This window comes from Callorhinus ursinus, unplaced genomic scaffold (assembly GCF_003265705.2).
Source record: "Callorhinus ursinus isolate GAN/ISIS: 27379988/994484 unplaced genomic scaffold, GSC_fseal_2.0 scaffold1, whole genome shotgun sequence".
Lineage (NCBI taxonomy): Eukaryota > Metazoa > Chordata > Mammalia > Carnivora > Otariidae > Callorhinus > Callorhinus ursinus.
In genome coordinates, this window is record NW_027397063.1 from 7428935 (window position 1) to 7452045 (window position 23111).

General features: G+C 37.8%; 1 protein-coding gene across 9 annotated transcripts in view; it reads left to right on the forward strand.

Moving 5' to 3' along the window:
* GRIK1 (glutamate ionotropic receptor kainate type subunit 1) overlaps nucleotides 1-23111 on the forward strand; it is a 364878-nt gene that overhangs the window by 307153 nt on the left and 34614 nt on the right. For 4 of the 9 annotated variants that reach the window (XM_025867840.2, XM_025867857.2, XM_025867865.2 and 1 more), the window contains exons 8-14: nucleotides 706-813; nucleotides 3190-3234; nucleotides 8188-8301; nucleotides 10124-10327; nucleotides 10973-11196; nucleotides 17313-17431; nucleotides 21741-21958. In XM_025867840.2, the coding sequence (XP_025723625.1) occupies nucleotides 706-813; nucleotides 3190-3234; nucleotides 8188-8301; nucleotides 10124-10327; nucleotides 10973-11196; nucleotides 17313-17431; nucleotides 21741-21958 (1032 nt within the window). Of the gene's footprint in view, nucleotides 1-705; nucleotides 814-2557; nucleotides 2692-3189; nucleotides 3235-8187; nucleotides 8302-10123; nucleotides 10328-10972; nucleotides 11197-12125; nucleotides 12208-17312; nucleotides 17432-21740; nucleotides 21959-23111 lie in introns of those variants that run through there. The other 5 variants (XM_025867847.2, XM_025867873.2, XM_073891313.1 and 2 more) reach the window with 3 other exon arrangements.

The following is a 23111-nucleotide window of genomic DNA, read 5'->3' on the forward strand; positions in this document are numbered from 1 at the left end:
CGCCACAGGACAAGGATTGCTGGCAGCCACCAGAAGCATGAAGACTCAAGGAACAGAGTCTCCCATGAGTCTCCACGAGGGAGCATGACCCTGCTGACACTTTGATTTTGTCCAGTGTTACTGATTTTGGACATCTACTCCTGGCGACCAGAACTATGAGAGAATAAATTTCTGTTGTTTTAAGTCACCCCACTCGGTGATAATTTGCTACAGCAGCTACAGGAAACTAATACAGTGGCCAAGTGACATTGGAAAGCCTAAATCCCAAACACCCTAAAAATTCGATAATACATCACTGGATTATATCCTTTTCACAGTGGGATAGAGTGGGGGAGGGGATACTTCCCCTGGGCAATACCTTAAAAGGGACTGGACTTGACCTTGGAGAACAGAATATTATGGCTTCCCAGATTTTGTTTACTCCATGTGCAGACTATTTTACAGTCATTCCTTCCATACTGCCCATTTAAATTGTCTCTGTCACAGATTTGACGGATGGTAGATGTTAGAACTGACAAAATAAATGAGAGCTAATAAAACAGGGAAGTGTTCTGCCATCGAGCTACTGAAGCAGTGCAATGCTCTCTAACACCACGACGAAACCAAATAATTGGATACCATGATGAATTTGAGGTATTATAATTGTGATGGTGTTAGGATTATGATAAGTGTGAAACAGTAATGCGATGTTCCTTTTGTCCGTAGGCTCGGTGGGATGGCCTGACTGGGCGTATCACCTTCAATAAAACCGATGGCTTGAGGAAGGATTTTGATCTGGACATTATTAGTCTCAAGGAGGAAGGAACGGAAAAGGTAACCTTCTCAATAATAAATTTAAGAATAAAATAAAGAGCACTGTTCAAGCATTTTAATTATACCTACAAATAGCAGAGTGGTAAGATGATTCTTTTAGCAAGTTCATTTATGGCCAGTTTTCTAGCTCTCTCTCCCGACTCTGCTGATAGATGCTGACATGGTAGATTCTGAAACTGTATGTTATTAATAGCAATACTAACATTCATCTAGTGCTCAGTTTATACAGCAGGCATGATTACAGTATTAAATACATATGGCCCTACGGGTGGGCTGTCATTAGCCCCACCTCTCAAAGGTTTCAAGAAATTGTGTTTAGACTTGGAAAACAAGGAGTTTGTCAATGATTTACCTATGGACTGGCGTCCAAGTTTTACTCAGAAATGAATTTTAATTGCACTTGAGATTGACAGAGGGATAGACTAAAGTAGGAGAGAAAGGGCTTACTGGCTCTTTGATTTTAGGAGGAAATAGGCCCCCAAAAATGCATTTTCATGCTGGGTTCTAATTTTAGGATTATTTTAGTTGTAATTTTCAATCTCTCAAAGTTCCAAGTCCCATGTGAGCTCATTTAGAGTAATGCAAATGTGGACTATTTAGACTAATAATAATAATAATAAAAGAATTTGGCTTCTTGGTGTATTTTATTACACCAATTTTATTATTCAATTATGTACTGGAATTAATTAACACTTATATTGTGAAGATTTTTGCCCTTTAGAATCTTAAAGAAAAAAAGGTTTTGAAACCTCCAAAATAATTATCTGAAAATCAAAACTCTGTAATCCAACATTTTTTTTTCTCACTGTAGTGCACAAGAAGGTATGTTTCCTGTAGAAAAGTGCCTTTGGGAACCAGTTACTTACTAATTGAAATGTTTGGGTTGATTTTTAAAATGAGATAAGATTTCCATTTCTGTTCTGTTGCTTTTGGTAACTGAGACATATATATTTTTTTAAGGTCCTGACTAGTCCCTATCCCCAAATAGCCTAATTAAAACTAACAAAGGCTAATTAGGCTGCATATAATAGATGGTGACCACTGGTGTGGAAATGTTTGAGAAAAATTATTAGTTTGCAGCTTTGAGGGTACACATTATGCACACAGGTTCACATTTTGAAAAAGCCCTCTCTTCCTGTTTCTGTCTCTCTGCCTCTCTCTCTCTGTCTCTCTCTCTGGCTTTCTCTCCCTGGCTTTCTCTGGCTCTCTCTTTGTCCCTCTGTCTGTCTGTTTCTCTCTCCTTGTCTCTCTCTGTCTCTCCCTCTCCGCCTATCTCTCTCTGACTCTCTCTTTCTGTCTCTCTGTCTCTCTCTCTGGGGTCTCTTCCCTCGGATTTGCTGGTTTGTTAGTTTAACGTGACTGGCAGAGCACAAGGCACCCACCTTGCCTCCATCAGGGCTGTGGGCACAAAAGGAAAGAAAAGAATACTTTTAGGGACTGAAAGCCTCTAATGGCTGTTTTTAAAAAATGTCTGCTCCTCTGTGCATGCCTCTCTCCCCCCTCCACTCTGTTAATGTATAGAACTGAAAGGGGAAGAAAAGCTGTTAAGGAAACATCGTTCTGGCTCCAGCATGTGATGAAAGAGATGGAGCCATCTTCCTGCCTTCACAGCTATTTATACGCGGCAATATTATGCACACTCCATTGGTGTTTTTCCATCACAGGCAAAATCAAATTAGATGAAAGTGTTTTCTCAATTTGTTTCTTATCTCTTCATTGTTTGCAATAACTTTTCTTTCTTCAGGTGACTTGGCCTCCATTCCTGGAAGGAATGACTGGGCCTTAAGGCAATGGGGAAGCCAGCCCATCTCCCTCAGGAGGCACGGGAGGAGATGCCCAATCTTTTCATGTCAACCTCTCATGGGGTCCACAGAGAAAATTGTTAGAAAAAGCCCACTTTTCACTTCCACTCAAGTTTCTACTGCCTGGAGATCCATAATCAAAGAACATGTCATCAAGCATAGCGTGTTTTCTTCTTGCTTAGCAATAGCGTGTGTGCGCGTGTGTGTGGATTGACTGTGCTTATGAAAATACCTTGAACAGCCCTTCTTAAAGAATGATGAAGGCCCGTTCACTCTGCAGCAAAGCTTTGCATATTAAAAAGATCTTTATATGATTTTGGTTTTTTTTGGTGTGGGAAAGGAAGAGTGAACATCAGGCCGTACTACCAAGTGGAAGTAACTTCTGTGGGACCCAAGTACTTAATTCATCTCTTTACTGTAGATGTGTTCAGGCTTTATGTTGAATTAATGTGCAAGATTCCAAACAGTGGGTGGGGAATGTAACATGCTGAGCACTCACACACCTTAATACCTTCTGGGTTCCATGCTCTATTTTAATTAAGTGCTATTTTTATTTTTCCCTCTGAAAACCAAGGCTGCTGGCGAAGTGTCTAAACACTTATATAAAGTGTGGAAGAAGGTTTGTACTCGGACAAAAACTGCAGGAGCTCTGGGGGGTGGGGTGGGGAATATCAGAGGAGAAGCCTGCACCTTTCTGGTTTTGCCAGACCAGTAGACCTCTAATTGCAGTTTAGAGGTGATAGTCTATATAAAGGGAGAACGGGGTGATTGAATATGTTGTCTCTCAACAACATGACCCATGAATTGAAAACAGGCTTGAGATGGATTAAATAATGTTGGATTAAATATTTCCCTCTAGATTATTTTTGTTTCTCCCAGGCAGGATCAGTCTTGGTTAGCATTGAAAGCAGGTTATTGCAACAGAAGCAGACACTGGTCCATTTATATTCTTTCTCAAATCACTAAATATTTTCCCTAAGAGGCATGAAAACAATAGATTTGATCCATCAGACTAGTCAAATAGGCTAAGACTGAGAAGGCTAGGATAAGACATCTCCCTCAATGTCACCACCATAAAATAGGAGCCATTTTCAGAAATTCCCTTCTCTTAGGAGATAGGGAATGTTTTGCGTAGGATCTTTGTCAGTGTATATTGTCTGGCAATTTGTTTTAGAACCAGTTTCCAGAAGACAAAAACATTAGAGACTCTGGAAGGGAAATGAGATTATCTTGTAAATTCTAACACCTCCTATTTCATAGTTTATTGTACAGTATCATGTTGTCAAAGAATGTGCACAGATTTAATGTATAAGCAAATGTTAGACATTAAAAACATTTGGATCAGGAAAATGTCCCAGTGATGTGCAAACATTGTCTTTCATTTTCTCTCTCTCTCTAAACCTAATTGCCAAAATACCTAATGATTTACGGATGCAACTTGAATTACTTCAAGTTGTTCAATTTGAATGGTTTTGTCAGTCTCACTTTTATCTTGCAAATTATCAGTTAAGTCATGGAAAGTGTAAACAGTTTCCCCCTGTGGTCCAAAAGCTTATTTCTCTCTTGGTAGTACTCAGTAAATGAGTTCAAAAATGTCGTTTTAAGTTTTAAAAATGTAAGTTTAATAACCTTGTTTTAATCTTCCAGTGTATCAGGCTACCAAAGGCATAGAGAAGGCAATCTCGTTTCCTCACTGCTAATAAATAGATGAACCTAACTGGGGCCCAAAAAGAAGCTTATTCCACTAATCCAGCTTGAGACTCCAGGCACTCTCTGCAATGTTGAATTAATTCAAACCAAATATCCTAGGGAATGGAATCCAAGTTCTGAAATTACACACAAGGGAGGGGAATGTCCTCTATTTGTCACTAAACTGCAGTAATCACCCCTCCACACACACAAACTTCCCAGAGATGCAACACCATGCCTCTGTACCTCTTCCTTCCTGCTGACCTATCATTGCCCATGTTGTAAGTTGCATATACCGGGGTGTGCTGTTTTGTGTTATGATTGATCATCAACAATTCACAGTAACCTGAGCGCTAACACGTGAGACCTATTGTCCCTTTCCAACAAGACTAAGATTCAAATTCTAAAAGCTCTTTGAATGCTGACCTCCAAAAGAGGATGTGGCGATCTTTCCAAAATCTGTCACTAAAATATGTGTTCATAAGTCTTAGGATACAAGAAACAGACAAGTCTTTTATTTTTTTCCTAAATACTTGATATTTCACTCAGCAATTTTGGATTTTGACTTTATATGGATCACTCTGTAGGTTTGGAAAATGGATACTAGTCACTCTCTGAATACCCTTTTGTTGTGTCGCTTTTTAAAAAAAGTTTGCTTAATGTCATTTGGGCACTCATTTTCAGAAGCTTCCCTTGGTTGTCCTAGATAATAAATGGATGCTGCCACATGGCCGTTTACAAAGTGAAAGAAGGCAGGACCAGACAATTTAGCTCTTGAGTGTTTCTCCCCACGAATAATTGATCCACCCTCTGCTACTTCTCACTGGTAAATTACTGTGTCTGCTTTGGCTCTACGGTTTGAAAATTGAGGTTCTGCTTCCTGTAGGCGCTCCTCCAAGATCAGAGAACAAGACTGAAATCTTGCTTTTTTGAAACAGACATTCATTTGCTGATGTGTCCATTTAATTAACAGGTAAAGCCAATTGACTACTTAGCTTCAAAACACACACACACACACACACACACACACACACACACACACACACGACTTCTGTTTTGCTGATTAAACAATTTGAAAACGGAAGGCTGTGGTCATTCAAACCGCACATGTATACTGTCCACTTCCCAGGAATAACCTGGGAATAACCTTGATACTCTTGTAGTCGAGATTTGAAAGGACCTCTGTTACACAGATAGTAGAAAAAAATATTCTCCCTTTTCTCATTTCATGGAAGAAAGTTCACATTGAATGGGACTCTGGGGCTCAGCTGATTGGAAATGCTGCAGCAGTGATATTTGACCTCCTCACTTTGGGTTGGGCTGGTAAAAGAAATAAAAGCCAGACATTAAGCTGTGGAGTGGGTTTGTCTACAGTTTCAAGTTTGTACATTAAAAGAGAATGATATTGTGAGGCCATTCAACACTGCCATTTTCATATATTAGTATAGTTCCTTCAAACACACACTTGACCTTAATAGAAATTAGTTAAAGAGAACACATTCCATTACTTAACAAACTGGCTATAAACACAGTTATTTTCTCCACTTTCCAATACTTAATTAAAAGTTAGATTCCATTCACCCCAGTGCCTAAGTCGAGTTTTAATTAGCCACAGCCCGATTTACTCACAGCCTTCGTTGAGTTAGAAGTCAATTGCTCACAACCTAAAGCATAGCTTTGGATGAAAACCAACAGACTCCAGGCATGTTTAGCCTGAGTTATGTTTCCTAAAAAAAAAAAAAAAAAAAAGTCTTTGCCTCAAAAAAGTGGAAAAAGAGGTACACATTGAGAAGAAAGAAGAGAAAAAGTTGTCCCCCTTTCCTGGGTTTAAAGCCAACCAAAGAAATCTGAAGATTCTTCAGTTCACAGATGTTGTGTGCATTGCGTGGGTTCTATGACAGATACCGCCCTTGATGGTGGAAAGACTGAATGGTTATTAAAGGTGCTGTCCTATATTCCAAGCCTACATCTAGTAACCTCGTTACAGATAGGCTCAAAATACTTCCAAATGCAAACACTACCTCCAATCCCCCATTTACCTAGACCGGTCTCCTTATTTCATTGGCCAACTAACTCTTACTAAGTGTAGAAAGAAAACAGTGACATTGAAATAGTTCACAGTGATGTGTGGATGTGTGATAGTCCTTGAAACTTCCTCAAAAAATTTACACGTCTAAAAAGAGTATTTATCAAGCCAAATGAATTTCTGCTGCTCTATTTAAGCAATAAATCAAAGTAAAGAAATAGAAAAGGAAAGAAGAGGCCTAACATTCCCACTGGTGATATTTTATTTAATCATCAGAAAAGCCCTTCTTCCTCCATTTTGCTGATAAGGAATTGGGGCACAGCAGCGTTAATGAACTTGTCCAGGGTCACACTGCTGGGACATTGCAAAGCTAGGATCTGGACAAAAGTCTGTCTGTAAAGCTTATATTCTGCCAGGCAGGCAATGTTCTCCCATTGGGAGAGTATATTCAGGGATCAAACATAGGTCTACCCAGTCCATCCCAGAGTCTGTCCAAGTGTTAGTGATCCTCAGTTGCCCCTGTAGTTCATGGCTCCTCTACTTTATCTGCCTCTAAATTAAAATAAACAAACAAACAAATAAATAAATAAATGTTTCCCTCACAATCCAAATTCTATCACAACAGGGCAAGCTTGAAGAAGTTACTGGGGCAGTCATTTGAATGCCCTTTATTATCTATGTTTGAGTAGCTCTTAACAATTACCAACACTTTCATGTACATCTTCTCATTTGGTCTTCTCAATATCCAGATGACATACTTTACAGTTAGAGAACCAAAGCTCAGAAAGGTTACCCTCTTGCCCAAGGTCACACAGCCATTAGCTTTGCCTGGCTCTGAAACACATCTGCATTCTGTCTGTCTCACCAGGCTCGCAATAAATGCTTACAGAAGGCTTTAGCTAAATAGCTCGGTTCCCTGAGGCTTTTCTCCTAGGTTCCTCCAAAAGCTAAAGAAATCATTGTACTTCTTTAGAACCTACTAATCCAAGAGTAACTTGGACTCTGGAGAAAACTGTGGGTCGTTAATTTTTTTTTGTTATGTTATGTTAATCACCATACATTACATCATTAGTTTTTGATGTAGTGTTCCATGGTCATTAATTTTTAAAAGAGCATTGGGTTTCACTGACTAGTAATCACCCTGGGTGGTTCTGTGATAGATCAATGAGCAATAAAAATGAATACCGTCACTGAAGGAGTTCATAGTTAAGTGCACAGACATAACAAGTAAACAGAAGAGTAACAGGCACCCCTACCTAGCACTAACTCCTCAGTGAAGACAGGATCAGTCTACTGTTCATCCACACTTTTTTTCTCCCATTTATTTTTTTCCCTTTAAGATGGCCCATCTATCCATCAGCCACCTTGCTCCTTTCATCTCATTCCTTATAAATTTTAGACACCAATGGTACCACTTTGGCAATCTAAGGTTTGTATGACTAGAATGTAACTTCCACTAGGGAAGAAAGTTTTGTCTGTTTTGTCCATTTTTATGTCCTCCAATGCCTAGAACAAGGCATGGCATAAAATAGGTGCTGAACACATACATATTAGAAGAAAAGTCAGGTACTCATTTAAGAATTCTGAATTTAAAGAACAGTAAACTTAATAAAGTAATAAACAAAAAGACCTCTCCCCATTCTATCCCAAATGGCACTAATTTTTCCTGTTCCATGTGCACACTCATTCCTTCATAGTTCATTTTCCCACAGTGAGTAGCTTCAGTGTGATGCCCTGGTGTCATCTCCCCAGACTCTAAGCTTTTTTATGTCCATTCCTGGTGTAGAAGGGGCCTCTCTTTAATGTAAATGGGGTCACTGACAGCAGACAGCCTCTGATGTATTGTGTTCTGTGTAGATTGGGATTTGGAACTCCAACAGTGGGCTTAACATGACCGATGGCAACAAAGACAGGTCCAACAATATCACTGATTCACTGGCCAACCGGACACTCATCGTCACCACCATTTTGGTAAGTTGACTGAGTGGAATTCAGGTTGTCTTATCCAGACTCCTGCCTTAGATTTTGAAGAATTCTTCAGGTATCTCTTTCATGCCAACAATTTTTTCTGCAAATGTCAATTTTTAATCAGGACATTAAAAACCTATGTTTGTATGTACCCATAATTGCACTGAATTAGAAGCTTCCAGTAATGTTCTGCACATCTCCCACCTTCAATCTTTTCTCAGTTCTGCCCTGCTGCACTCTCTGGCCCCACTCAGCTAGTCTCCCTTGCTCTCTGGCTCCTAGTTGGTTTCAACCAAGTAGAGACCCTGGCAAGAAACCAAGGAAGTAGGGAAAAAGAAGTAAGAACATTTCTTCCCCTGCCTCCAGTGGTTTTCTCAGAACCTCTATCTCTCATAACCACAGCTCCTATTCTGTCAATGATCCTGCTTCCAGACCTCTGTCGTCCTGGATTCCAGGAGCACTCTTTCCTCCTGCCTGCCTTAACCCTAAGTGCTATAAGCTTCCTGATTATGTTGGTCCATGGATGTTTATACCCCACCATTCCTCCCACCTCCATTCCTATTGGCTTCCTTTGCCTTGCTCATACCTCTGTAAATAACCCCTTTACTAAGAGGCTTTTCAAAAACCCAAGTAAGGGTACTTCCTACGTCCTATTAGAACCTGATCATACCCCTATTCAGTCATTGTACATCCAGAGGTTGTTCATTTTTTCTCTTTTCCAACCCTAGCCCAAAGAGTAAAGGACAGAAGAGTCTACCTCTGAAATCTTCACTTTCAGACATTCTTGCTTCATTTGATTCAGTCTATAATGTTAGACCAATTTATTTCTGAAACCATTAACTTCTGAGAATTGTTCTTCCATAATAAAAATGGTTTTGTTTTTCTGGTGACTACTTTCTCAGCAACTATCTCATGGAAATGTAGAATTTTCTATTTCTATCAGTTTGTTGGAGGATAAGCCTAAATGGGTCTTAAATGTCTGGGGGGAAAATGTATAATGAGAAGTAAAAGGACATATCAGTAATGTAGTAACTATTATAATGTTATAAAATAAATTTTCATTTAGCCAAATGAGAATAAGATTAAAGATATGTGGTAGTAAGGAAATGTCCATTATTCATAGAATAGGGGATTTATTATGTAAGTGTATAAGCAAAGAATTACCAAATATAAGATTTGAAGTGAGTTCAAATAAGAAAATGGAACTGATAATATAAGAAGACATATAAATAGTCTTTGAACAAGATACCCTGAAGGAATCCAACCAAAATATGTAGATAAAAGTGAATAGTGAAACTGAGATGAAATTTAACTGAGAGATGAGGAAATGGGAGTATTTAGTAGATAGGAAGTTTGAAGAGCAAGAGGATGTATTTGCTGATTTAAATTTCCTTTTTGTTAGTAGGCAAAGTTCTTATGTAAAAGCCAGGAAGGAGGGGCTCATGCAAAGGAAGTCTGGGTGTGGGGACAGATGAAGGCCAGACACCCAGACATCTGGTCCTTCATTGCTGGACCTCAAGTTCAAATGTGACTCTGTCTCTATCATACTATTCACATACAGCCCTGCCCTCAGCAATGGAGAAAAACATTCTCATTCACACACTGAAGAGGAAGAGAAACTAATATGGGAAATGTTCTGTATTGGTAGAGGGTATAGGGAAAATGAGTTTAGGGAAGGCAGGAAGGTGAGTGACTAACTTCCTTACTCTGAAATCTTAACAATCATTTTCAAATATTTTATGTCTTCCAACTGTGGATGGAGCTTGTATAAGGAAATTCTGCCTTCATTATAACAGGGTTTTCATATTTGGTTTGTTTCAAATAGGAAGAACCCTATGTGATGTACAGGAAGTCTGATAAGCCCTTATATGGAAATGACAGATTTGAAGGGTATTGCCTGGATCTGTTGAAGGAATTGTCAAACATCTTGGGTTTCATTTATGATGTCAAACTCGTCCCTGATGGCAAATATGGAGCCCAGAATGACAAAGGAGAGTGGAATGGAATGGTCAAAGAACTTATAGATCATGTAAGCAAAAAAACATCTTTTATATATGGGTTTTAAGTGTCTGACAAAATGCATAGTAAGAAGTAAAAGAGAAAAATTGACTGAGTCAAGGTCAGAAGAAATGTTACTTTTTTTTTTTTTTGATTCCTAATAATGGTTTAAGAGGTAGGAGAAAACAACAAGGAAATAGAGTTTGCTTACGTAGAAAGCCAAGTAAGGACACAAACTGAGAACAAAAATTTATGGGTCCATCCATCATGCTGAAGAATAAACCTGAGTGATTCTTAAATTCGATAAAAAATCTACAGTTTGCAGCTCAGAGCAAAGTCTCATCTTGGCAGCTGATTTTATGACCAAGTGACACCTTCCTTGCTTTGCTCATATGTCCTTTTTAAAGACACCCTCCTGCAGTTTTTTCCTCCATTTAGTTTATATGTCTGTCTGTTTGTATTCATACCTTCTTGTTTCTCTTTGCTAATAAATACTATTTCATAAACACAAGTATGTAAATCAACTGTTGTTATACTAGAGCCAATCATTACAGAGGCTTCTTGCATGAGAAACATTTGGAATTGAGAAACATAGATCAGGAGGACCCAGGAAAGTCCAGACATTTGCTGGGGAAGTGAGGTAACTAAGACAATGATTTTGAACTTGCTTTTGCAGAAGGCTGATCTGGCAGTGGCTCCTCTTACCATTACCTATGTTCGGGAGAAAGTCATTGACTTCTCCAAGCCCTTCATGACACTGGGCATCAGCATTCTCTACAGGAAGCCCAATGGTACCAATCCAGGAGTCTTCTCCTTCCTCAATCCCCTGTCTCCTGACATTTGGATGTATGTGCTCTTAGCCTGCTTGGGAGTCAGTTGTGTACTCTTTGTGATTGCAAGGTAAGTTCGAGAACTACTGAATTTACAACAACAGATCCTAGGTCAGTCTTAGATTAACACGCATGCTCTAGACTAGGTAACATAGGTTAAGAACTTTAAAATGTTATTCTAGTTTTGCCTGGCGCTTATTATGTCAAGTTCTTCCTCAAAAAGTCAGGATTTGAATGAATATATTCTAATTTTTTATAAAGGTACTTTTAAAAGATAACAAGAAGATAATTTTTATATTAATTTAATTTTCACAGTATTTAAGGCAGCATAAAATATTTATTTACCTATCTTCGCTGAATTATATTACAACAAAGCAACAGCTCAGCTAATAAATCTAAAACATTTCAACAGGAAGAGTAAAATGGTATCCATATACTTGACACCTGGAATATTCCATTACTCAAAACAGAAAAAAAGGTTAGCTAGGAATTATTGTAGCAAATAAGAAACACTGGGGTGAAACAAGATTGTGTAATCCTCAGGAACAAAGCAAAATACTTTGAAAATTTGATAAAATTTGATAAAATTTATTTTTAAAAACTTTAGAGAGTGAAAGAGCATTCTAGAAATAACTAATAACTATGAAAAGAAAGATTACTAACATGTAGAGTCTAAAAGCATGAAATATTTATGCTATCATTGATGATTCAGCTTAGGTTTTATTTTCTGAGATAACTCTATATTTAACCATCCCACTTTACACAAGTCTTCAAAGGATTTTTGTACCTTTCAGTAGATTATATTTTCTAAATACCTTTGATGTTGAATTTGAAGCACAGCTATTTTATCTTTCTGTTGGCTTAAACATTTGATATCCCTAGATAGAACATGTAAAAAATAATTGCTTTTGTATATACCCCACTCGTTTTCCCTCTTTTACATCTTTCAACAAAACTCAGTGAACTTTTTCCCCTGATCAATTTTTGTTTTCCCTCCAGGAATATCTATGAGAAATAATTCTTCATGCCAGCTCTCTGTCATTGTCCACTCTCTGGTTTTGATTAATGCCAGGTAACTCTTTCCCTGGCATAATTATAAAGCAAGCTTGGGAAAATAACCTAGGCTAGGAAGTCTTAAAGGTCCATGAGGCACACATATATAGTCAAACTGAATGAATGTGTGTGCTCACATGTGGGTACACATTCAATATGAAATAAATGTTTTCTCCATACTTCACACCTTATAAAGAGTATCATTATCAGATCCCAGATCATTTTCCAAATTTTGGCCAAGTATTAAGCTACTTTTAAATAATGACCAAAGCTCTCTTTTTATAAGTCCTACCACAGAAGATAATATATTAGTGTGTATGTGTATGTGTATTAATGTGTATGTGTAGTGATATTGTGCTTTGACACTTTAGGGCTCTAAATCAGTGGTTCTCAACTAGGAGAGATTTTATCTTTCAGGTAACATTTGTCCATGTTCTAAAAACATTTTTTTGGTTATCACAACTGAGGGTGGAAAATGCTACTGGTATAAAGTGGGTAGAGTTCATGGATGCCACTAAACATCCTACAGTATGCAGACAGTTCCCAACAAAAAAGAGTTACTTCAAAATGTCAATAGCACCAAGTCGGAGACCATGTTTTAAATAATGAAAGAAGATGTTGCTTTGGGTATCAAATTTTAAAAGATAAGTTGCTCACCTTTGGAGGTGCATTTCTTGTTACTGGTTAGTAAGTGAAATTAATACTGCCCTAGAATGGCTATTTAATAAATGACCACTTGATGAACACTCTATAAATGAATAAGAAATTTTGCATTGACTTGTTCCATTACTCTGTTCTGGGGCCCACATCTGTTGGGTGATATTGGAGACAGTAGAACAATCCAAGCAGCAGAGGGAAGTGGGTTTCCTTATCCCCCTGTCTGCTGCTCTGTCTAGGCAGTGATGCTGATGAGTAGAATAGGCAAGACAATGCTGATAACCAAATATGTTATTTATCATACTGACTTGATCAAAGCCAATGGGAGACAAAACATGTCAACAGCATCCAGAAGTTCTTACAAGTGTACAGGCTGAAACTACCCCTTTGCACCTGACCCCAACTCTGCCTTTAAATTGCCTTATTTTTTGTCATCAGAATCATGTGACATTCAGTCATTTTCGCCTCCTTATTTTGACTGTTTCTCTATCAGCTCTCAGTGACCCAGAACCCTATATTTTCTGACTTCATTCTATTTCTATTAAGAAAGCAGCGCCCAATCAATACTATCCACTCAATATCCCTATTCACCGACAGCACCATTTATAAACCAGCTCTTTATTTAGCTTATTCTCCTTGTTGCCTCTTCTCACTGCGTTTCCTCTCATTCCGGGTCTTGGAAAAGTGGAATTGCTGGGCATCGAGTGCGCACTTGCAAACAGTATGGTGGTGGAACGTGGAAAAAAACTCCCTGCAGTACACAAGTGCACGGTCATTGGGGATCTCACTTTCAACTACATTCATCTCTACATCCTTGAATCCATTCCTACTTCTACTTCATAAAGCCCCTAAATATATTTTGGAGGTGATTCCCAAAGACAAAATCCTTGTTGAATAGGTGTGCCAATTCACTTTTACTTCCCACCATCGTAGCTTGAGACCATGAGCTTGGTCACTCTGCACCAAGAAGCTAAAATGTGAAATGGCTTTCTGTTACCACGTTAGTGGTTTGCCTTCAGAGTTAGTGAAGTAGAAATAAAAAAGTTAATCTCATAATCATCGTTAGCTCTAGAGAGGCTTTTGAATTTGTGTTCTGAAGTATATCCTTTCATGTCCTTTTAAAGGGGAAAAAAATAAAGCCCATCACTGCATTTAGGCTAATGTTCTCACTAGATAGATGTTTAAAAATCATTTGCTAAACTGAAGTGAATTCATAAAGTTAGACCAACTAAGAAAAACTATATAAACATTTAAGTTACTATGACTTGTTTAGTTATGATGCTACAAATGTGCATGTCAGGGTTTTGTTTTGTGGTTAACATTTTTTAAATTACTTTTTGAAAAACATTTAACCCCAAGGAATTATGTCCATCATGAACACACAGTTTAAATAAACCAAATATCCAGATATCACATCTGCTTACATTTTATGCTTTATGTTTGTCTTATTAAAAATGGATATTTTTAAGTTGGCATTTAGCAAAAAAAAAAATCAAGAAACCCTTTGACTGTAACTCTAAAATTATACTACAAACCCAACAGTTATATCACAAGCTCAAATAGAGCTCTGTCCTTTAAAAGATGAACAGATCTCTCTCTCCTCAATGCAGCCCAATATCCATTCTCAGCCATAAAAAGAATCCCTTAATTAGAGATCTTCAGTCTGAAGATTGTTTTACATCTCCCATTCAAGTAAAAGCTTGGTATATATAAACATAAACCCAAAATGAACCTTTACTTTTCAACATAATGCTACTCTTTTATATGCAAATTTTGACACAGATTTTAAGCACATTTGTCCCTTTCTCTGTCGTTTTACTAAAGATCAGTATCAATTGGGAATAGCAGCCTCAGAATATCATTAGTATAGGTCATATATTAATTTTCCCCCAGCCTTCCTGATGCTGACACTGCTGTCACACTGGTTATCTTTACGCAGGCATTGGGCATTTCAAGCTGAAATATTTACATCCAGGCAACAGGTAGATCTATTGCTTTATGAAAACCGAGTGTCTTACAGCACAGCATCCCAGTGACATTTAATATCCCTCAGTCCAATGCAAATCACTCAGAATCCTGGAGAGAAAGAACCTAAAATATCTTTGCAGTGCAGGCAGAATCATATTGCTGTTTAGACAGTTTCCTTTTTGCCTTGGAAAAATTAGATTAATTGTTCACTTAGAAATGCAAAGTATGAAACACTGACACAAGACCAAAAGCAGCATTTCAAAGAGGTAAGTGATGGGCTCACTGATCAGAGCATAGATGAGGAAGAAGTACCTGAATATCAGGGGGGTTAGTGGTTGCCCGGTTTTATGGTCTGTTGAGAAAAACTCCTTTGAGTACATAAGAATCCTAATTTATTGCAATTAATATTTTAAAATTATTGTACAAGTGACAATGATATTGTTTAAGTAATGGCATCTTTACTGTGCCTACTGTTTCAATTAGTGGGTTCATTAATATTGGTATTCGTTTCTTCAGCTCAGCAAACTACTATGGTTAGAAGAGTGTATAAATTCAAAATTTAATTATATTGTTGAGACAGTAATTAAAATGTATTGGCATGGCATTGTCAATTACAGCTATATTCATAAGCTTCACAGGACCCTGCACTGTGTGCCCTGCAGCTGTGAAGGAGGCGCAGTAATGAGTTGGATACCATTACTGTGGGGTAAACTATGAGGCTATTATCTCCGTACCCCTAAGACTTGATGAGGAGACACTGTACACTTTGCAGAAGGTGTTCAGGGGGGTTTAGGGAATGGTTTTTCATTAAGAGAAACTGTCTGCCCAGTTCCTTGTGCATGATTCACAGTGTGCCCTGTTTTTTGCTATAGATAATGTATTCACCTTAATCCCCGTTCTCCCCATTGTGTCAGCAACCTGCTATTGTTTACTGCTGAAACCTTATGGCTGGAGAGCATTCCGAATGTTCCCATCGGTTTTATGGGGTTTTAACATTACTCTAACGCTCCTGCTTGCATTAAAAGAACCCAATGGCAAATGGCAAAGCTTCCAGTGCTGGGAACTACAATATTTTAAATCATTTCCAGATCACTTTGCAGAGCATTTGCTAATGTCTCTTTGGGGAAATAAGTGCCCCTTGGCAAGATAGCCCTACAAAATAACCACAGAGCAGGCAACTACTTGGGCTACAGAAGTCAGACAGATGTTTAGAAAACAGAGAAAGAACCAAAAGTCTATCCAGTTCCCTGGATTTTTCTTTTCACCCATCCCGGAGATATCTGGATTCCCTCTTGTTTACTAATAAGGAAACTGAGGCCAGAAAGGTTAAGTGACTTGTTCAAGATCAACTTCCTAACTTACTAGGGCTGCTGATCAAGTGATGGCAGTCCATTATTCTATAAATAAATTAAAAACAAATCAAAAGGGGATTTTGAATGTAAAATTCCCCAGTGAAACATGCTATGGAGTTAACACTGATGAACCCCTACCCCTATCCCTGGGCCAAGATACTTCTAAGTTTAAACTTCAAGTCTTCAGGGGTGCCTGGCTGGCTCAGTTGCTAGAGCATGTGACTCTTGATCTCAGGGTCTTGAGTTCAAACCCCATGTTGGGCATGGAGCCTACTTAAAATATATATATATACTTCATCCCTTCATTTATTTATTTATTTATTTAAGATTTTATTTATTATTTGACAGAGAGAGAGACAGTGAGAGCAGGAACACAAGCAGGGGGAGTGGTAGAGGGAGAAGCAGGCTTCTCGCTGAGCAGGGAGCCTGATGCGGGGCTTGATCCCAGGACCCTGAGATCATGACTTGAGCCGAAGGCAGACCCTTAACGACTGAGCCACACAGGCGCCCCCATCTCTTCATTTAAAGATTATGATTTTTCTTTCCATATATGTAGTATACTAAAAAAAATTGAATATACCCCAAGTCTAGACCTTCTTTCTGTTCACTAGTTTTTTTGCCCTTGCAGCTCCTTTGATCCATTATGCAATCACTAAGCCACATCTTTCTTTTAGGCGTCTGTCCATAGATGTCCCTTGAGGCAAGTCAAGGGACATCTCTTCTTTGTGTCCCCCAGCATCTAGCAACACAGTATCTTGACACTCCAGTTGGTATGTAACCAGTGTATGTAGCAGTCATTGCTTCTTGGTGGGGTAAATACTTTGGATGAGTGAACCTTTCTTTACAGTCCAACTAGCAGTTCAGTAAAATGAAAATGAATAAAAACTCAGAAGAATTCAGTAGACAGGTCAGAGAGGTACAATTCCAGCCAACCAAAGCATGTTGCCTAGAAATGAGAAGTTTGGTAAAGATAATTTCTCACGTCTCCTTTGAAACGTTGTCCACCAAAGCTGTAAGTTGATGAATATGGCCTTTACTGTTTTGGTTTGATGCTTTCACCATTAATTGTTGGGTTTTTTTGCATTGTTCAGCAGGTTTTGCTGGTGCTGTGTGTATTTATCTGATGTTTACAGACTGTTTCTGTTAACTACTACAGGTTTACACCCTACGAATGGTATAACCCCCACCCATGCAACCCTGATTCAGACGTGGTGGAAAACAATTTTACTTTACTAAATAGTTTCTGGTTTGGAGTTGGAGCTCTCATGCAGCAAGGTACACCGGTTGCCTATCTTTGTCACATGCATCCCACAGTCTGCTGACAGGCTTTGTTGCTGGTAAACTCCACCATAAAGCTAGAGGGTAGGCTGAAAAACCATCTCAGGAATTAAAAAATAGAACCTGACTTCAGAGTCAGTTCTAAAGATAGCAAAGATAAAAATATGACTTGAATGGAACTTCTTGTTTGTATTTCTAAAATAAGACTTCTATCCAGCAATACAAATTTTCCTAGAAGGAAGTAATGGTTAAAGTACCTAAGAAATTGTTTACAAATTTGCGTAGATGGAAGGATCAGACTTTTCCTTTCCAGCCATAACTCCGCAAGTCAGGGGTTCTAAAGGAGTGGAATTTGAATCCTTCGAAAATTAAGTTGGCTTACATTTTTCCAATAGCTGACAGTACCTAAAACAGTCACCTAATTACCACTCCGACAAACCCTACTGGAATTCATCCTCACTTGTAACTTTTTACAATCTCCCTCAATTGGTAACCATAGCAACAGCAAACTGTAAGGGTGTGGAAATAAAATTCAAACCATAGAAATGTAATATATTTTATATATTTTCTATGATATGGGGAATTTTGATTTTGTTGGGGAGGGAGGAGGGAGTCGTTTTAATCTTTGGAAGAAATCCAGCTCTTTTGTGGATTTTCTTCAGCTTTGATTCTAGGCATATGGTCTAGAAAAGACATCCCAAGACTAAATGCATTAATTTAAGAAAATCGTAAGTCACAGATGTTGTCGTGTTTAGAATAATCTACTCATTTGACAATACGCTGCAAAATAAATTGGCAAAGGAAAATTCAACGAAGATATATATATATATTAAATATGTCTGTTACTTGGGGGTGAACCTCAGGCTTCTCATGAGGGAGTTTTTATCATATTACTTGAAATGTTTATATTCTGTGTTTATAAACAAGAGGGAGAGAGGGAAATACCAAATATTTGAGCAAAGTGGGTAAATTCTCTCATCAGGCAGTTCAGCAGTTTATGCGGGCACTGCTAAATAGGTATAGAAATAGCACCGAATTTACTAGAAATCACTTGCATAAGTTTAGAGGGTAGCACAGAACTCTAAGTCCTGCAGGAAAACCCGCTAGGAGCCATATAGTGCTTTACGAGTGCATTTAATTTTTAGGGCATTTGTCTCATGAGCAACTACTATCAAAGAACAAGGAGACCAACCCCCACCCCCAAAACACACACACTTTCCCTATAGCTTGTTTGTCTGTACCATTAGAATAGAAAAATATAGGTGTGGGTTTCACAGAGTATACAGCAAGTCCATTCAGGTACACATGACCATGACTGCCTTGTGTCATGTGAGTGCACCCAGCTTCTCAAATTCTCTTTCATATTCTGTTTGGAGTTTATCATCATCCACAGCAAACCGTGGGATGCAGTGTCTGCTAGTTACCACTACCTTGGGTACATGACAGTCAGCCCCAACCAGACTCTGCTTGTTTTTCAAGAAGTGTAAAAATGCTTGTCAGCTGACACAAATATTGTCATATACAAATTGGTGGTACTGATGACTGTTTAGTGGATCTGTCCTTAGTGTGTGGAATTGGACCAGGTAGCTAACTTCCGTATTAACTGTTGTGCTCTTCCTTGTTAGCAGAAGCTTGTCACTGTACTCAATTGGAAACCATTGTGTTTCATTTCTTTTTTTAATGTGATGATCAGACTTTCTCTTTTCTACAGAGCGTGAGCAAAGTCTGGATCAGGATTGGCTGTCATGTCTGCCATAAAAGGCACTAAAGAGACTTCAGCAAGTATTGTCTCTCATCCCAAATATTTTCTAATGATGTTTCACTTGACTTTTATTGCCTACATAACTTCATCCTCTCCAGTTCCACACTTAGACAAATCATCTCTATTTGAGGAAAGCCATTTCTAAGCATTTCAACTAACGCTGAAAGTCATGAAAGTCACAAAGCTGTGTGAAAATAAAAAACATAGTGAAATGTCAAGAAATCTAATTCGTACCATAGACCACGGGTTTAAAATGTAATCTGAGTAGATTTCTACTAGTTATTTTTTTTAGTTCCCAAGACAACATCATTCAAAAGTATATTTATTTTAAAGTATGATAGGTGTGAATTTATATTATTTCTGATTACTGGTCAGTGGTCCAGTTTTGCTGTCACATAATACATAGTTATACAAATAACAAATTACTACCTTCTCTTTTCATGAATGCGACCAAATAACGTAAGGATAAATTTACAGCAGAAAAATCCATACCTATAAGCTAAGAAAATATATCTGTTAATTGTATTACTTATTTCCTATGGCTATTTTATGAAATAAATGGTATTTTAATGATAACTGACTAAAGATCTAAATAATATCACACTGCCAAAAGGCTGCTAGATCAATTAAGTACAAAGATATGAAACAACCTTGGGCATTAAGCGCACGCAGACACCCACAGGCACACAAATCCCATTAAACCACAAGATAAAAACAACAGCAACAAACTATCCCACTAAATTCTTGGAGGCAATTTAATGGAAACTATTATAAATCCGTGTAATATTACACACCCAAATTCAAACAAACAAACAAAAGAAGAAAATACAAATTGCAATGAAACTGTTTACCTCATTAAAAGAGAATAAAGCTCCCAGATACCTAAGAGCATTAGGAAAACATATCTGTTAATTCAAAGCCCAGAAACTCTGCCAACCTCGATCTGCTTATCATGAGCCTTGAGCTGGCTTTGATTTCATGAACAATATGTGTGTCTGTTTATAGATTAAATTTGAGTATAAACTCATTTATCTGTAGATTGGTAACCTCCAATTCCCCACTCCGTCTTGAGCCATTAACTACAAAACTTCAAAACACCCAATCAGAATAGTGAAAGAATCCTTGAAAACAGGTATTTCACCTGCTGTACTTCACCTTTTAGATTTTTACATTTTCCACTTTTTAACTGATCATATAAATTCACCATGCCTCTAAGTTCATTGAGGAAATGCTAAGTACAGAACCCACGGTGAATTTCAGGCAGGCAGAGTAGCCAAAATCCACCCATGAATCAGTATGATTAGAGTGAGCCCTGCATCCCCGCTTCTGCTCCTTTTTAATTCCACTACTGGGTTCATAGACATCTATAGTTCAGGTTGACCAACAGTTTTGAGCTGGAGAATTTTCACAAATGCTTACCCTTTGTGTCAGTAAACTTGGTCCATATACCTTTTCTTTTAGAGAGAACAGATCTCTTGGTTAACATGTTACATGCCTCCCAATGTTATCTTTTACAAATAATAAACATCGGATGACATCTAAAAATGTATGGGTACCAGGAAGGGCCCCTTTCTACCTGAGAAATGGCCAGTCTTTGAAGTATAATTAAAAACAAGCACTTTGGGGTACCTGGGTTGCTCAGTTGGTTAAGCATCTGCCTTTAGCTCAGTTCATGATCCCGGAGTCCCAGGATCAAGCCCCACATGGAGCTCCCTGCTCAGCAGGAGTCTGCTTCTCCCTCTGCCCCTCACCCCGCTCTCATGCTCTTATTCTCTCTCTCAAATAAATAAGATCTTTAAAAATTTTTTTTAAATAAAAAAATAAAGGCGAGCACTTTAAAGGACAAAAGCATGCTTTTCAGTGAATATATTCTTCTCAGTCACACAAGAATATACATTAGAAAAAAATAATTTTGACTTTAAAAGTAACATAAAACAATGGAAATTGATTCATCAACTGTCAAGTGTAGCTTTATCCTATTTCATTTGATTGTAAAATCCTAAAGTTTTATTAAAGTACATGTGACAAATGGCATAATATATTAATCTTTTAAAAGTTTCTCACATTCTTTAATCTTAAACAAAAATAAGTTAGTGTTTCAAAGCTTTCATAGCTGTACAAAGGCCGATAACATTTTATTTCACACAATCAGATGCATATCAGACAGTTAAATAAAAGCCCCCAAAGTCTTGGGGTTGACTTTTTAACAAAAACAAGCAAACAAATCCAAATCTAAGCAATTAAACTAACTCTATAAATTTTAGACATAGAATAGCTCAGGGTTAAAAACATTTAATACCATCAAATGTTGATAAATTACATTTTAAGCAATACCTGCAATTAGTGATAGAAGACCATTTAGATTTTCCTCTATTTTCTAAAAAACACTTCTATTTCACCTACACACAAGAAAGTAAGCCCTTAACGGCTTTATAATTTTTACGTTGTAAAAATGCATTACCTCCCTAGACTAGTGTCAAATCATGAGTCTTCCCTCTTCTCTTAACTCTGTTTAACACTCTTACTCTGGTGATACCATCACAGGATCAGAGCTGATGCCCAAAGCTCTATCGACCAGGATAGTTGGAGGGATATGGTGGTTTTTCACCTTAATCATCATTTCATCCTACACTGCCAATCTGGCCGCCTTCCTGACAGTAGAGAGAATGGAATCCCCCATAGATTCAGCAGATGATCTGGCAAAGCAAACCAAGATAGAATATGGGGCAGTCAGAGATGGATCAACAATGACCTTCTTCAAGGTAAGAAACTGACAATGTATTCTCAAAGGTTATCTCATATTGAGGGGAGAGGAGTGTGGAATAAAAGAGTCTCTCCAAAAAAAAAAAAAAAAAAAAAGGGGGGGGGTTTTTTTTTTTTAATAAAACTTATAATTACACATTCCCATTACAAGGAACCCATGTGCCCTCCGCAGTCAGCATAAAGCAATTTCTTTGCCTTCTCTATCCCTAATTTAGTACACTCAGATCTACAGATCAGTGTCTTCTTCCTTTATAATAGAAAAAAAAAAATGCTGTTTTCTGAACATAGCCCAACCACCCATTAACGAATAACTCATTCATGGAGCCCATAAAATAAAAATTCCTTAATCAGAAATTCCAATAATCAGGATACAGAATACTTGAATATCATTTTTTTGTTCTTTATGTTCTGTATTTAATGAGATAGAGCAGATAACAAATGAATGTGTTGATAATGGAATTTATTTGGAGATTTAGAACCAAAAAAATTCCCCGGGGCGACACCAGTCAAATATTTTTTCTGCACCAATGAGGACAGTGCCCCCAGGGTGGCCTGAAGTTTCCAATAGCCAGGAGTGCCTTCCAAACCACCAAAGGAGAATTAAGTTAGAGTCAATATAGTTTTATTGTCAAGTGCATTTCATTGTTCAAGTCTTTTTCATTACTTACTTAGAGTAGTGCAACTGATTTCTGCCTTGCTTATGGAATAAGCCTTAGTACTTTTATTATGAAATTCCAGATACAATAGCTCCCCTGGGGTAGGAATGGATTTCAATAGATCCAGGGAGTTGTAGAGATAGCAAAAACACCTTAGAGATCATGAAGGTCAGCCCTTCACTTTACAAATGAAGAAAACAAAACCTTTAGAAACTAAATTAACTTTCAGAGTCACAAACTTGATGCTAGACAGGATTGGTTAGAACCTTCTTTTAACTGCTCATGTGAAGAAAAAAAAAAAGAAAAAGAAAAACAGGCATGCAACCAAAATAAACTCTAAAAAAACACCTGTGTCAAGGTTGCATACCTAGCTTACCAAAAATGAAGTTGTCACCCCAAGATTGAGTAGACAAAAACTGGTGAAGAATATTAATTTAGAACCAAAAAAACTAAGGGTGGGAAAAAAGGGAACAGTTCTTTGTATAACAGTATTGGT